This window comes from Ambystoma mexicanum, chromosome 1p, assembly GCF_040938575.1.
Source record: "Ambystoma mexicanum isolate Mex_15411 chromosome 1p, UKY_AmexF1_1, whole genome shotgun sequence".
Classification (NCBI taxonomy): domain Eukaryota; kingdom Metazoa; phylum Chordata; class Amphibia; order Caudata; family Ambystomatidae; genus Ambystoma; species Ambystoma mexicanum.
The window spans coordinates 516646737-516662302 of NC_090921.1; the positions used below are offsets into that span (position 1 = coordinate 516646737).

The window sequence follows — 15566 nt, forward strand, 5'->3', positions numbered from 1 at the left end:
TCAAGATCGACTAAGAAATATGACTCATTTCTCACTATTTACGTGCTATATTTTGCTTTCACTTGCAGCGGCTTGCATCATGTTGGCAAAGTTCTCAGCCATTTTATGGCCTCTGTCCCCGATCGTCTTTTTAGTTGGAAAGTACATTGTAATCCTAGATCTCCATCAAGTTTATATCCATTGGATTTATAATCGACCCACCCTCAACCTGATCAGGATTTAAGATCAGAGAGTGTATTGAAGTGACTGGATCGTTACCTCAAACTGTTAATTAAAATGCAGGATGGGTCCTCCCAGCGCCCCCTCCCTTGAAGTGACCAGGTCATTGTGTGCAGTTTACACTTCTCTTTGCTTGTCTGCCACCTGACTTTCATTTTCAGAATTGGTGTCAACGTGGGAATGTGGTTTAAAAGTTACTGGTGTATTGTTTGGAGTTAAAACTGGCAAAAACAGTAAGCCAATATTTATGTAATGATTAAACAAGTTTCCTTGCTATACTTGGAAAGTGTTCTGGGCTCCCACACAGTTGGAGATATTCCAAAATTACAAATGCATCGAATATCCCCATAATTGAGTACTAGGACTGCAAGTAACGTTTCCTTAAAGGTAAATTGACTAATTCTTCACAGTGCGTTATATTTCACTTTTTTAACCATGTTGTATTTAATTTTGCAGATAAAACATTTCAGAGAAAAACACCAAAAGCCCTTTTCAAACCAGATGCAAAAACACCCAAAAAAGAGCCGCCTCCAGTAAGTTGTTTTTTTAAAGCTTCACAAAATGGATTTTTCACATATTGCACCAACACTCGCCTGATGGTGCAAAAATGATATCCACTAGGAAGCGTTCCTAGAAAAGTAACCTTTAGTTGATTACAAAAGTATCATTTAAGCAGTCGGATATAACAAGTCAGATGGAATATAGTTAGACATTGTAATCTCCCTGCTATGGCCTAGTAACATTCCATGCTTGTATGGCAGAAGTGCAAATTGAAATTTTTCACGACGCTGTGAAAATGAGTGAAATGTGTGACGTAACTTTTTTTGGATGCTTTTATGTATATATATTTCTGAGGCTTGTGGAATCTGCTTAGATCAAATGCTGTGCATAGGCCAACATCTATTGGAAGCTGCGGATTATTACAGTTGTTGTTTTAGAAATTCGAACAGGGACGTCGACAGGGCGTGCCAGCAATATTATCCCCAGTGTGTCGTCCTATGTACCCATGGTCCTTCACGCGTCGAGGTTCCTCAGATTGATTTTTTTCCGCCATCGTAGGCGGACGCTATTTCACAGAGTTCTCCAGCATGGGTTCTGGCATGGATTCACATGCTCATGAATATTCCCCGTCGTCAGGCTGGGAATCCTTGGTAAAGAAAAAATCAGTATCAGTATCAGTTTCTGATCTGTCTTTCGTAGTAGTAACCAATCACTGATCTCTGCGTCATACTAACCACAGCCAATGACTGCCCTCTACCTAAGCCCCGCCTCAGGCAGCCATCTTCAGATTTTTACCGCACGTTCAAGTGTTGGGAGTCCTCGTGCTTAGCTCTCGAGCTTTTACTGCGTGTTTCGCGCTTTTTCAGTTGAATTTTCACATTTTCTTCGGTTAATCGAGCCTCAAGCTCCACCGTTTCTACTCCCGTTAACGGCTACCCGTTGCAGGATTTTCCTACGCCCCTCAAGGGTGAAGATTTAGTCGAATCAACTTATTGGAGGATTCCAGAAGATTCGCGGCTTACTTCGAGATGGCCCAGGATGCGAGTTTGTCGCCCGGACCCAAGCTGTTTCGCAGCTGCCCTGGATGCGGGCTGCAGAATGTGTTTAAGGAAGACGAACATTCGCGATGCCTCTACTGTCTTCATGGGGACAAGACTCATGTAGAGAAGGACTGCCAGTTCTGCAAGAACCTGTCGGAGCGGACCATGAGGGACCGTCGATCCTGTCTCGCCAGCTGGTTGGAGAAGGGCTCAACGGGTGAGAAGAAGAAGAAGGGTGCGAGCGGGCTTCTAAGTCCTGTGCGGGCGCCCCGGCGACGGGGGCCCAACACCAGGCCTAGCGCCGCGAGTCCGCTGGCTCCGAGAGCGCCGAAAGGTCGGGCTCTTCGGTCGCCAGGCAGGGCGCACCTTCCCCGGCACCGTCAACCACGAGCCAGCGCTCCGGTTCGGGGAAGAGGAAGTCCGAGACCCCGGGTAAGCTTCGGGAGAAGCCCCGTCCGATCTCGGAAGAGGGGGAGCGAGGCGTTGCCCCTCCCCTGAAGGAGAAGGCCCGGGACGCACCTAAGGTGGTGAAGGCCCCTACCCAGCAGGCAAAGGCCTCTATCGAGGCGATCGCGGCGACTCTGGCCAAGCCGGCAGAGACCCCGCCAGCGGAGACTGCCTCCGGGACTAGAGTTTCCCTGCCGCCAAGGAGGGAATCCTCTTTTCAGCCCATCGTCGTGGCCGCCATGATGGAAGAAGCGAGGGGGGGCACGGTAGCCTCCTCGAGCTCGGAGTCAGCCTCGGAGGAGGAACTGACCGAGGCCGTGAGGAACCTCGAAGACGACGATGGCGAGGAAGAGCAGCCTTCCCTTCCGGCGCTGCCGGAACCTAGGCCTCAGGATGGCTCGGCGGCCATTTTGTCGGCGATCCAGTCCTTATGCTCTGAGATAAGGACGAGATTCCCACGGCCCAGGCCGGAGGACCCGCAACCTGGCCCGTCGGCAAGTCCTCAGAACAAACGACGGAGGACCCAACCCTCTCCTCCGCTCGTCCCCGTAAGGCCTACAGTTCCCTCCTCATCCTCCCACGAGTCGGGAGATGACGGTGCGTTGGGCTCGACGACGGGTTCTGAGGGCGGCGGCGACGACGACGGAACGGGTCTCCCGTCGCACGGGCCTCGCCGCCAGACGAGATTGGCTCATTCCACGCCATGTTCGCCAGGACGTCCGAATTGTTCCAGCTCTGCCCGGAGGAGCAGAAAAAGGAAGGTTTCCTCTATCAGCACCGGGAGGCCAAGAGGAAGACTGTCATCGCGGTGCCTCTAATCGATGACATCTGGGAGGAGGGTCTGTTGGTTCTCAAAAACCCCTCCACGGCACCAGCCAAACGCGACCGGTACGAGAAAAAGTACCGGGTCCCCGAAACCGCTCCCCTGTGCCTCAGGGCACAGCCAACGCCGGACTCGGTCGTTTCGGCGGCGGCGAAGAAGAAAGCGGCGGGGTCAGGAGCCTCGACGTCGAATTCCCCGCCGGACGGCGAGGGAAAGAAGTTGGACGCCATGGGGCGGCGGGTCATTTCGTCGGCGGCAACGACGATCAAAGCGGCCAACGGCCTGGCGATCGTGGCCCGTTACGACAGGGAGCTCTGGTTTAAGCTGGCCCCCATATTGGACTTCCTGCCGGACGACAAGAGGTCCGAGGCCCTGGAAATACTGCAAGAGGGCGAGGTGGCGTCGGACCATGCCATAACGGTGGCAACCGATATTGCCGATACCGGGTTCCGCCAGCTGGGCAACGGTGTTTGCTTACGACGACGGGGTTGGCTCCGGGCGACCGACTTCCATCAGGACGTCCAGACCAGAGTGTTGGACATGCCGTTCGACGGCAGCAATTTGTTCGGGAAGGCGGTGGACGAATCCCTCCAAGCCATAAAAACGGACACGGAGACGGCCTGCGCCCTAGGAGCCCTTCAGCAACGACGGCCCTTTCGGCGCTCCGGAGGCAGACAGGGTGCCTCCAAGGGATCCAGCGGTGGCTCGTCGTCCTACCGCCAGGCGGCACGCTCCTCATCTCAGGAGGCCTACAGGGGTCGCGGCAAGCAGGGAGCGCCTCGGCAAGGTGGCCAGGGCGGCAAGGCCACCACCTCCAAGCAGGATTGAACCGGCCGTGGTCTCGGGCCCCCACCGAAGCACCCCGGTGGGAGGCCGGCTGACGAATTTCGTCGGCGTGTGGAAGTCCATCTCCACCGACCGTTGGGTGCTGGATACCCTGGCAAGAGGACAATCTATCGAATTCCTGAAGAAGTGCCCTCACGTTCCATCTGTGGCCAGGAAGGAAAATCATGTCCTGCAACTGCTGTTGGAAGTACGGGCGATGCTCAGGAAAGGTGCCATCGAGCTTGTCCCAAAGAGGCTCCGGGGTGTACTCAAGGTACTTCCTCGTCAGGAACAAGACGGGCGGCTGGCGCCCCATCCTGGACCTTCGTCGTTTGAAAAAATACATCAGATAACAAAAGTTCAGGATGGTCACCCTCCAGCACGTACTGGGACAGCTGGAGGAAGGCGACTTTCTATCGTCGTTGGACCTGGAGGATGCATACTTCCACGTTCCCATCCTCAAAAGTCACCGAAAGTTCCTCAGGTTCGTCGTCCAGGGACGCCACTACCAATTCAGAGCACTGCCGTTCGGATTGAAGTCGGCCCCCGGGGTCTTTACCAAGTGCCTAGCACCAGTGGCGGCGCGGCTGCGCCTGCAGGGGATTCACGTCTACCCCTACCTGGACGACTGGCTCATCCGCTCAAGGACGAGGGAACTCGCCGTCGAACACACTGCGAGGACCGTCCAGCTACTCACAGACCTGGGATTCGCCATAAACTACCCAAAGTCCCACCTGGTGCCGTCGCAGGTGGCCCTGTTTCTGGGAGCGAAGCTCGATGCAGTGAGGCGCCTGGCGGCCCCGTCGGAAGAACGGACGAAGACCATTCTAGGCAAAGTGCAGCGCCTGCTAGCCACGGACATGGCCAGGGTGAGGTCCATCAAGTCCCTCCTGGGGATGATGTCCTCTTGCATCTACCTGGTGTGCCTCTGCAGACTACGGATGCGCCCTCCTCAAGAATTTCTCGACGCCCGTTGGATGCAGGCGACGGGCACCTTCGAAGACAGGGTCCCCCTCAACGAGGTGTTCCGGCGGGCAATTCAGTGGTGGGGCGTTCGAGCGCATCTCACGGCGGGCAAGGACTTTCAGACGCCGGTGTACCAGGAGACGGTGACGACGGACGCCTCCCTGGAAGGCTGGGGCGCCCACACCGGAGATCTCCACGCAGGAGGCCTCTGGCTCCCGGAGGAGAGGCTCCTGTACATCAACGATCAACGTCCTGGAACTCCGAGCCGTGTTCTGGGCTCTCAGATCGTTCCTCCCGTCACTCAAGGGCAAGGTGGTGTGATCTTCACGGACAACACCACGACAATGTTTTACATACTGAAGCAGGGAGGCACCAGATCCCCAGCCCTATCCAAGGAGGCAAAGGATCTGTGGCACTGGGCGGTCGCCCAGGGGATGTTCCTGGTTCCCTTCCACCTGACAGGAGAAAGCAACACCATCGCCGACTCGCTCAGCAGGGAGCTGCGCGCGTGTCACGAGTGGGATCTGCGCCAGGATCAGGCGGATCAACTCTTCCGACGATGGGGCAAACCCCAAATCGACCTGTTCGCAACAGCGACGAACTCGAAGTGCAAGAGGTTCGCCAGCAGGTTTCCCCAGCCGAGAAGCATGGGCGATGCGTTCTCGTTCCCCTGGGACAGCCTATACCTGTATGCGTTCCCTCCATTGCCGTTGCTGCTTCGACTCATCAGCCAGCTCAAGAGGTCCAAGTGCAGGATGATCCTCGTCGCACCGGCGTGGCCGAGGCAGATCTGGTTCCCGGACCTTCTGGACTTGTCAACATCCCCTCCCATCAAGCTGTCGGCGGACGCGGACCTTCTCTCCAGAGAAGGAGGCGCCATCTTCCACCATTACCCGGCGTCGCTGAACCTGCAGGCTTGGCTCCTGCAGCGCTAGAGTTAGGAGGCTACGATATACCGGCCGAGTGCAGAGAGGTTCTTGCAAAGGCCAGGGCGTCCTCGACTCTCAAATGCTACGGTCATAAGTGGAAGAGGTTCTCTGTCTGGTGCCGAGCACAGAAGATCAACCCCCTACGGATTACGGCCCCTCAAGTGCTGCCGTACCTGCTATCGCTGGCAAAGGCTGGGCTAGCCCATGCCTCCATTAAGATTCATCTGGCGGCGATCTCCAGATATACCAGAACCACAGGACGGACGTCTCTGTGGTCCCATCGACTGGTAAAAGAGTTTATGAAGGGACTGTTCCGGTCGTTCCCGCCGGTGAAGGCCCCGGCCCCGGCGTGGGAACTTAACGTGGTGCTGACCAGGCTCATGGGGGCCCCATTCGAGCCGATGCACTCCGCACCGATGAAGTGGAAGACTGCATTCCTGGGGGCCATTACCTCCGCACGATGAGTGGGAGAGATCCAGGCCCTATCCTGCAAACCCCTGTACTTGACTTTCCATGCCTCGAGGGTGGCGCTTAGGATGCACCCCTCCTTTATGCCCAAGGTGCCGTCGGACTTCCATCTTAACGAGCCCTTGGTGTTACCTGTTTTCTTCCCGTCTCCTTCGTCGCCGGCCGAGAGGACTTTGCACTCGCTGGATGTGGCTAGAGCGCTGAAGTTCTACGTGGACCGCACAAAGAGTTTCCGGAGGACATCACAGCTGTTCGTGAACTTTGGACCTGTGAATCAAGGGAAGGCTCTCTCGAAGTCTTCTATTTCCAGATGGATCTCCGGCTGCATCATGCACTGCCACCGGTTGGCTAACCGACCGCTGCCAGGCCGTCCGAGAGCCCATTCGACCAGAGCGATCGCTGCTACTACGGCGTTCCTATCTGGTGTGCCCCTGCTGGACATCTGCAGGGCTGCTACGTGGAGGTCGACGCACACCTTCACGAGATTCTACTGCGTCGATCGGGATTCCAGGGAGGAGTAGTCCAGGGTCGGCCAAGCAGTGCTGCGCAACCTGTTCGCTTAAGGTGAGCCTGGTGAGGAGGTAAGAGATGCTTAATGTTGAGGTTTTTGTATTGCTTAATGTTGAGCCTTTTGCCACCCCCCGTGGTTGTGCATGTGTGTACTGCTATGTATTCTTGTATTCATGAGCATGTGAATCCATGCCAGACCCCATGCTGGAGAAGGAACAAGTTACTTACCTGTAACTGTTGTTCTCCAGCATGGGTCTGGCATGGATTCACATGCGAACCCTCCCGCCTACCCCTCTGCGGCTCTTCACTTGGTCATACTGCCTCTTCACGTGCTACCAAATCTGAATATGGCTGCCAGAGGCAGGGCTTAGGTAGAGGGCAGTCATTGGCTGTGGTCAGTATGACGCAGAGATCAGTGATTCGTTTCTGATCTGTCTTTCGTAGTAGTAACCAATCACTGATACTGATTTTTTCTTTACCGAGGATTCCCAGCCTGACGACGGGGAATATTCATGAGCATGTGCATCCATGCCAGACCCATGCTGGAGAACAACAGTTACAGGTAAGTAACTTGTTCCTTCTCCTTTCGGCATACCGCCATTGATTTATAACAAATTAAAGATAGTTCCTCCTTCTATCCTTTTATATTCTACATCACCGACTATCGGGAACATCTAACAGTGGTGAAGAAACAACAGTCGAAGACTCCCGTCGACGGATCCGTCCGATCTTCGAAGGCCGCTCCGGGCTTCGGCCCACACTGTAGGGAGAGGGGGGCAGGACATTTAAGAATGTATTTACCCCTTTTCGTACAGTATTCTCGCCTAGCTGCCGTGTCTTTCCATTATGGATAGAACCCCTTTCAAATTTTGCCCCAAGTGCAACCAGAAATTCCCTTGGGTCGACAAGCACCTGGTGTGCAAACTTTGTCTCCCTCGGGATCACGTTGAAGGTACCTGTCGAGCCTGTAAGCGCTTTAAACCCATGACGTTAAAGGACCGTTTACCCAAGCGCTGGGCGAGGCCACCATGGACGTCGAGGGGACTTTCAGCGACAGCAGCAACGCTGCGGTATCCGACAACGAAGGCGATGGGGATACTTTGGTTTCCCTAGCGCAGGCCCCTGACCCCACCAGACAGGCCGGCAGTCCTGTTGCAGGGAAGACACTCGGCTGCAGTGGCACTCTCACAACCCCTTCCACTAAGCACACAACCCATGATCGAGCCGTGACACGTTTGTCAAACAAAGGCCCATGCACGACTCTAAGGAGATGTCTGTAGATTCACTGTCCTCTGGGCACTCGAGGTCCCGATCGCCAAATGACAGGACCCGACTGTCAAAAGACAGAACAGACGTCGTGACTAAATCCATTCCCGAACTTCGCACATCTGCAGACGAGACTTCAGATCATTCCGAACTTCGACATTGTTTGTCAAACTGTAAAAAACCCTCTACAGGCAGGACTAGCCCATTTGGTAAAAAAAACACACCCCAGAAGGCCTAATATAGGGGAGGGAGTCCAAGAAGATTTCGAAGACCCCTCACAGGGATAGGTCCCCTCACAGAGAAATGTCCCTTAAGGATAGGTCCCCTCACAAGTGTAAAGACTTGCAGGAACAGGATTCCTTATCTTCAGCCCTAAAGAAAAAGGGAAAACCCTCACCACAGGTCCCAGTCACTCCTCAAGATCAGGGGTTTGAGAGGGATGGCCCTCATGGCAATTTTTTAAAAAAAGACCCTAATTACTTTGAGTCTTCAGTCCACCCCACCCACAACAGCGCCCTCTAGTTCTCAGGGCCCTGTATCAGCCACTGCTTCTCAACCCCCTTCAAGGTGATCTCGCTCCGATACCCTTACTATTTCAGCGCAGCAAGACCCCCCAGTCATTGACCTGTATGACCCGAACACAGACACAGAGGACCTCCTATGTAACCCAATAGGCCGCAGATCCTTACTTTGGGGATGATAATGAAGAGCCACACATGTATATCATGGACTCTCTCGTCAACCAGGACCTAGATAACCAGCCACTATTAAACGACATACTCATCAAGGCAGCTGAGCACTTTCAGATAAAAATGCACAAAACTCAACAAGACAAGGACTTTGTTGATGACATTTTGGGGGATAAGAAAGCTGTCACTCAGTTCATTCCCCTCCTGCAGTCTATTCAGCGAAAGATATATCCCTTGCTAGAAACGCCTAACCAGACACGGGCGGTTAATCCCCGCATCGAGAAGCTCTTCCGACCTTCTCCATCAGACCCTCTCTATATCAGGGGACAGCTCAAACCTGACTCTCTTGAAGTTACAACAACAAGGAAGCGAGCCGGTACACCCCCAGCATCGTCTGAAGCACCTCTGGACAAGGAGAGAGAGACGCTGTACACAATGGGGAGGAAAGTGGCCTCTTCGGCTGTCTTTCAGGTGAGAATAGCCAATAACGCCACTCTTCTGGCGAGTTTTAACTGCCATAAATGGGATGAATTGTCAGCTTTGTTATCAGCCCCTGAACCCTTTAAGACACAATTGGCCCTTGTGGCCGCAAAAGGCAGGGCAGATTCAAGCTGCATGTTAAAGAGCATTCTGGATGCAGCTGACAACGCGGGCAGGATTATTGCAGAGGGAACAATTATTAAGCGTCATGCTTGGTTACGCCAGTCCGGCTTCAAGCAAGAGACGCAAGCCACACTTCTTAATCTGCCCATTGACCCCAACATACTTTTTGGAAAGGCCATTGGAGACGACTTGAAAACTGCTAAAGAAGAATATGATACACTAAAGTCGTTGAGCCAGCTGACTAATAAAGCCACTGGCCAGGTAGGCAATAATAATTTTCGTCGCTCACGTGGACAAACTTCATAGAAGGGTTCAGGCTACAATCTGAATCAGGGAGCATCCTGGGGTAACAATCAAGGCCATGCCTCAAAAAGTTACCCGAGGGGGCATCGCAGATCCTGCGGCTGGGGGTGGTCCTCCTCATCTAGGGGTGGTACCACACCTCCAAAACGGTGACTACCCGCTTCAGGTACCCTCCCATGACTCTCCAGTAGGCGGGCGTATTTCAAACTTCACCCAAGCGTGGGAGGGAATCATCTCAGACAAATGCGTGCTATCCACCGTAGCAGGCGGTTATTGTGTGGAGCTCATCCAGCAACCCCAGAACCATCCCCCATGCCAGAAGACTCACTCGAGGGCAGACCCGAGTCCGGGGGCCAGTTGGGCTGATTAGCCTGATCTGATGCTGTGTCCAGCGGAGGGGAGCGTGGATCCTGTAGTGCAAATAAGCGAGAATTCCTGCATTGCGCGGGAGGGCCAGCCACCAGCCCTATTCAGAGCTCATCTTACTACTCTACTTGCCCTGAAAAAGACTTAGGTCGAAACGCGCGTCTGCTGTTTGCACTCACCAATGGGTTAATGACTGTCGTTATCTGCCACTATGATGTTTCATTTTTACCGTGTGGAATTGCAAAAGCAATAATAAAGCAATAAGTTTTAAGCACAAAGAAGATTGTTCTGATCTGACCATGAACCTATATCTAAAAATAATCGCTACATGCCTGGGCCATTGAAGCCCCCCCAGCGCCCATCATTATCCGCAGTTTGTCATCCCACTAACCATTCAGCCATTTGGGGATCTGGAGTTGGTCCCCAGACGAACAAGGAGTGAGGCTGCAGGTTGACTTACCTAGTGGTTCTAAAGAAAGGCGCGCGATAGGTAGGGATTCCCGACCCAGATAACTCCAACCAATTGCAACCTCTAGTTCTCATTCATGGCTGGTATATTTAAGGGAAATAAAACATTTTCATTTAAAAACATCCATTTTTGTTTCATTCCAAACCATTTTTTGTAGCTAGCAATTTCCATAGATGACATTTGTATCTATCCATACTCCTACGTCCCGTCTCCTTTCCTCCATAATTATGGAGACATTCCGTCCTGTGGGACGGGACCGGAGCACTTTTGTAAAAAACATATTTTTCAAAAATGTGTCCTTCTCTTTTTACGTGGGGTACGGCACGTGTCCGTAGCTCCGCCCAGCGCTTCGCCCATCAGTCCTTTTCTCCGCGCGGTCTGGACGGGCGCCTTGCATCTTTGGTCACGCAGTATTCCACCTATGCCGGTTCATTTAGAATTTCCTTCTTGTTCTTCTTGCGAGCGACGCTTCGCTAGGGCGGATCCCCATCCTCTTTGTTTAAAGTGTTTGGGGCCGGAACATCGGTGGAACTCGTGTTTTTACTGCGATTCCCTGTCGGTCCGGGCACTTCAACGTCGTCTGGAGCGGCGGTAGGAGGTGCTTCAGCGCGCTCCTCCTCCGCATTTTCAGAGTTTCATCGACGAAAAGAAGATCCGCCCAGTAAGTTCTTTAGTTTTTAGGGCAATCCGGCCGGGGGACTCCTTCCCGGTCCGGGGATTCATAAGCTCTATTACCGGGGTTACCCCTGAGGTGCCTTCCAGGCCTAAAAAAGATGCCAGAGTTTTCTCCTTTCTTCTGTAAGGGGCCTGCCAACACCGGATTACAATCCAAGGACCCTCCTGTGGGTGCTAATTGACGGCCCAGCTCTATTGAGGAGGTGGGTACCGCAGCTTGCTTTGAGGTCTCCTTGTCTGGAGCTTCCCATACAGACTCCAGGGTTCGCCCTGAGGCCTCTCTAGAGGCTTTCTGTACCAAACCAAGGTTCGAGGCCTCTCTTGAGGGAGCTGTTACAGACTCTGTTCCAAGGTTCCTCTTTCAGAGGCTAAGGTGACCGACAGAACTGAGAGACCTGTCAAGGTCTTGTCTCTGAGGTGGATTCCTCAACGTTCCCGTCTTTGCGGTGATACCGGTTCTGTTGAGGGGGCACAGAGTGCGGTCGCTGACCGTAATTCCTCTGTTACCGGCTCTGCCGAGGCTAATTTGGCTAATAGTATGTCTCAGAAACATCCTAGGCCACACGGTGCCGGCTCTGCCGAGGTTCCTTGTGCCAAGCCTAAAGTCATAGCCCCTGACCTGTCTGTGGAGACTCCTGCCTCACTCACACATGTGACGCAGTTCTCCTCAGACGCTGACAAAATGGTGCCCGTTCCCGCGCAAACTACAGTGGCCATTTTGGATTCCTCCCTTACACCTACGGCATCGGCGTCAGGTGCTGGGAGCGTGTTTTCAGGTTGACATCGACTCCCTGGTGCTAATCCCTTTCGTCCAGTTTATGACTGGAATGCTCGGATGTCATTAGCGCACACGGCCTTGGAATGACTCCTCTCACGAGCAGCCTTCCCCACTCCAATGCCTAAGCCTTTGGCAGAGGATGCCTTTTTTGGGAAGTTTCAGAGGCTCATGCACTCTGACCCCATGAAGGAATATTTCAGAGGTCTTTTTAGGGAAATCTGCCCTCCAGCGCCTACTCCTGTGCCGATGGTTCCAGCCGTGGTGCCGGTGGTTCCACCTCTACTGGTTGGCCCACCTCCAGCACTTCCGCCCTTGTCCTCCTTGTCTCCAATAGACAAGTCTTCAGCAGAGCCAGATGTGACGCAGGTCGATCCGGATGCGTCGGATGACATGCAGGGGGGTCAGGATAGCGAGGACCAGCCCCGCTCTGTTAGAGCCTTCCATGACCGTGTTCTGGACATGTTTCTTCTTGATTTACCAGTACCTGAGGCACCGGCTCCACAAGAGGGGGTGCTTTCTGGGGCGTTCACCTTGTCTCCTCAGGAGCGTACCGGCTTGTTACTCCAGAGAGACGTTTTAGCCAAGGTCCACAAGGTCTGGGATAAGCCACACGCTGGACTTCACGTTAACAAGAGGATTGACGCTCGTTATAGGCTTCACAATTCGGAAGAGGTAGCCTTAGCGCCCACTCCCTTCCTCCACAGTGGTGGCGGCTGCCACGCTACAATCCAGATCGACATCCGTGTCTTCTACAGCGGCAGCTCAGGTTCTAGCCAAGGAGGACAAGTTGCTTGACTCCTCGGGGAGAAAGATCTTCGCCAGGCAAACGCAGAGCTCATTTTAGCAGCGGCAAATATGAAAATGTGGAAAGGTCTATCTGAATTTGAGGAGTTCATTCCTGCGGAGAAGCTAGATGATTTTAAAGGTGGCTTGTCGGATGGCAGGGTTCTGGCGAAGGATATGCTCGAGGCCGCGGCTCATCATGTTGACACCTTGGCTCGGCTTGGCTTCATGCCACAAAGTTTTGTAAGGAGGTCCAGGATAAGGTTCTGGACCTGCCTTTTGACAGCAAGGAGCTGTTCCATTCGTCAACGGATGTGGAGCTGACTAAGCCTAAAGACAGCACTCAAACAGCCAAGTCCTTGTCTGTGTTGGTGAAGCCGCCGTTCAAAGCTCAAAGAACGTCATCTCAGCCTCGGTCGTCCTCTGGTTTTCGAGGGTTTCTAGATCGGAGGGCACGCAGGGTTGATGAAGGCGTGGCAGCCCATCACAGAGGATCGATGGATCTTGTCCATTGCTTGGGCAGACTTCCACTTGCCCTTTCCCCCTCTCCCACCCATCAATTCTCCCTCCCAGCAGTTGCGGACGCCCTCCCTCAGAGCCGAAGTCCAGAAGCTTCTGGATCTCAAGGCGCTAGAACCTGTTCCCCTGAGGGAGCGAGGGGAGGGCTTCCCGTCCGTTTACGGTGCCCAAACCCAACCAGGCCTGCCTGCGCACCATCCTAGACCTTTCCCAGTTCAGCCTTTCTCTTCCCCAAGAGAAATTCAAGATGATCACGCCCGGTCAGATAAAGTCCTCTTTACAGAAGGGCGATTGGCTCAGGGTAGTGGACCTTCAGGATGCATATAAGCATATCCTCATTGGGAGTCTGCATCGGAAATATTGGCGGTTTTCCATGGGGAAGGAGCATTTCCAGTTCTGTGTGCTCCCGTTTGGTCTCAGCTTGGCACCGCGTGTCTTTACGAAGATGATGTCGGTCATTGCAGCTTTTTTTCGGCTACAGGGTATCCATGTGTATCCGTATTTGGACGACTGGCTGCTGCGCAGTCCTTGTCCACTGAAAGCCTTGAGCAACCTTCAGTCTCTCGTCCAGCTCCTGTTCCACCTTGGGCTGTCGGTGAACTGGCGGAAATCCTCCATGACGGTCTCTCAGGACTTCATTTTCCTGGGTTTTCGTTGGAACACGATCAATTGCAGAGTATACCTGACTAGGCACAGAATGGCGGATCTGTTGGCCACGTGTCAGGTGTTTATGCAGGCGGAGAGCATGTCAGCCTGGTGGTTCCAGGGGCTCTTCCTCTTCTCAAGATGAGACTGACGCAGATGGCTCTCCGGAGATCATGGCTTCAAGCAGTGGATCCAGATTCCAAAATGATACTGGTTCCACCTTTCATGAGGTCGGACCTCTTGTGGTGGTCGTCTCTCAGCAATCTGTCGGTGGGCGCTCCTTTCCAGGACCTTTGCCCAATATTGACTGTCACGACGGATTCCTCCCTTCTGGGTTGGGGTGCGACGTTGGATCATCTTCAGGTTTTCGATCTTTGGACGCTACAGGACAGACAGCTTCATAACCATTATCTGGAGCTCCTGGCGATATTCCTGCCACTGAAAGCATTCCAACTAGGCATTGTCAACAAGGTGGTCCGTGTCCGCACGGACAATGCAGTGTCCATGTTCTATATCAACAAACGGGGGGGGGGGTACCAGGTCTCCTCATCTTGTGGATCTTGCCATTCAGATTTGGGAATGGGCCATTCAGCATGGTATCTGGCTGGTAGCAGTACACATCCCGGGCCAGCTGAATGTCACTTCAGATGCCCTCAGCCGACAAGCAGTGGTCAGCTACAAGTGGGAACTGAACACGGAGATCCTCTTGGATATTTTTTGCTGTTGGGGCACTCCAGAAGTGGACCTTTTTGCGGTATCGACAAATGGGAAGCTTTCTCTGTATGCCTCCAGGAACGGGCTCGGAACCTCCTCTCTGGGAGATGCTCTCGGGATTCCATGGCACAACATGAGGGCCTATGCTTTTTCTGCCCCTTCCTCTGATCCATCGGGTGCTTTGCAAGCTAAGGAACACAGTGAATTGCTCCCTCCTGTTCATAGCCCCTTGGTGGCCGGCCAGGTTTTGATTTGCGGAGCTTCAGCATCTATCGGTGTGCCCGCCGCTCAAGCTTCCGCCCAGTTCCTGATCTCCTTCCCCAGAGCGATCAGCAGTTGTGGCACCCTCCCCACAATCGTTCAGCTTGGCGGCCTGGTGGCGTAGTTCAGATCCTTAGAGCGTTTCAATTTGTCCGCGGATAACATGTGCATTATTCAGGCGGCCAAGAAACCTTCGACAAGATCTCAGTATAGGAGTAAATGGCTACAGTTCTGCCACTGGTGTTTAGCTAGGGAGCTGGACCCCAGGAATGGTATTATCGACATGGTCCTGTCTTTTGTCTCACATCTGGCAGAATCGGGCATTCATGTCTTGTCTTGTAGGACTTATTTGTCGGCTGTCGCTGCTTACCTGTCCACTGACCAGTGCTCTTTTTCACTGAAGAATCCGGTCATTAAAAGACACTTTGCAGGTCTATTACATCTTTACCCTCCTGTTCGCAGCCTGCATCCAAGGTGGGATCTGAATGTGGTCCTTACGGCCTTGTGTCATAAGCCTTTTGAGCCCATGGCTACTGTTGATTTTATGGACCTTTTGTAGAAATTGTCCTTTTTTGATTGCTGTGACTTCGGCAAGGCGTGTCAATGAGCTTCAGGCATTATCGGTAGAGCATCCATTCCTTACTTTTGTTCCGAAGGTGGTCTCGGATTTTCATTTGAATCAGTCAATTTCATTGCCTGACTTCTTGCCAGACCCGGCCTCAGAGGCCGAAAGGGTTCTGCACTGCCTGGATGTTAGAAGAGCCCTT

At 53.3% G+C, this 15566-nt stretch overlaps 1 protein-coding gene across 3 annotated transcripts in view; it reads left to right on the plus strand.

Moving 5' to 3' along the window:
• LOC138574155 (HAUS augmin-like complex subunit 8) overlaps positions 1 to 15566 on the plus strand; it is a 414120-nt gene that overhangs the window by 275877 nt on the left and 122677 nt on the right. For all 3 annotated transcript variants that reach the window (XM_069649390.1, XM_069649391.1, XM_069649392.1), the window contains one exon: positions 676 to 752. In XM_069649390.1, coding sequence (XP_069505491.1) covers positions 676 to 752 — 77 coding nt within the window. The remainder of the gene's footprint in view (positions 1 to 675; positions 753 to 15566) is intronic.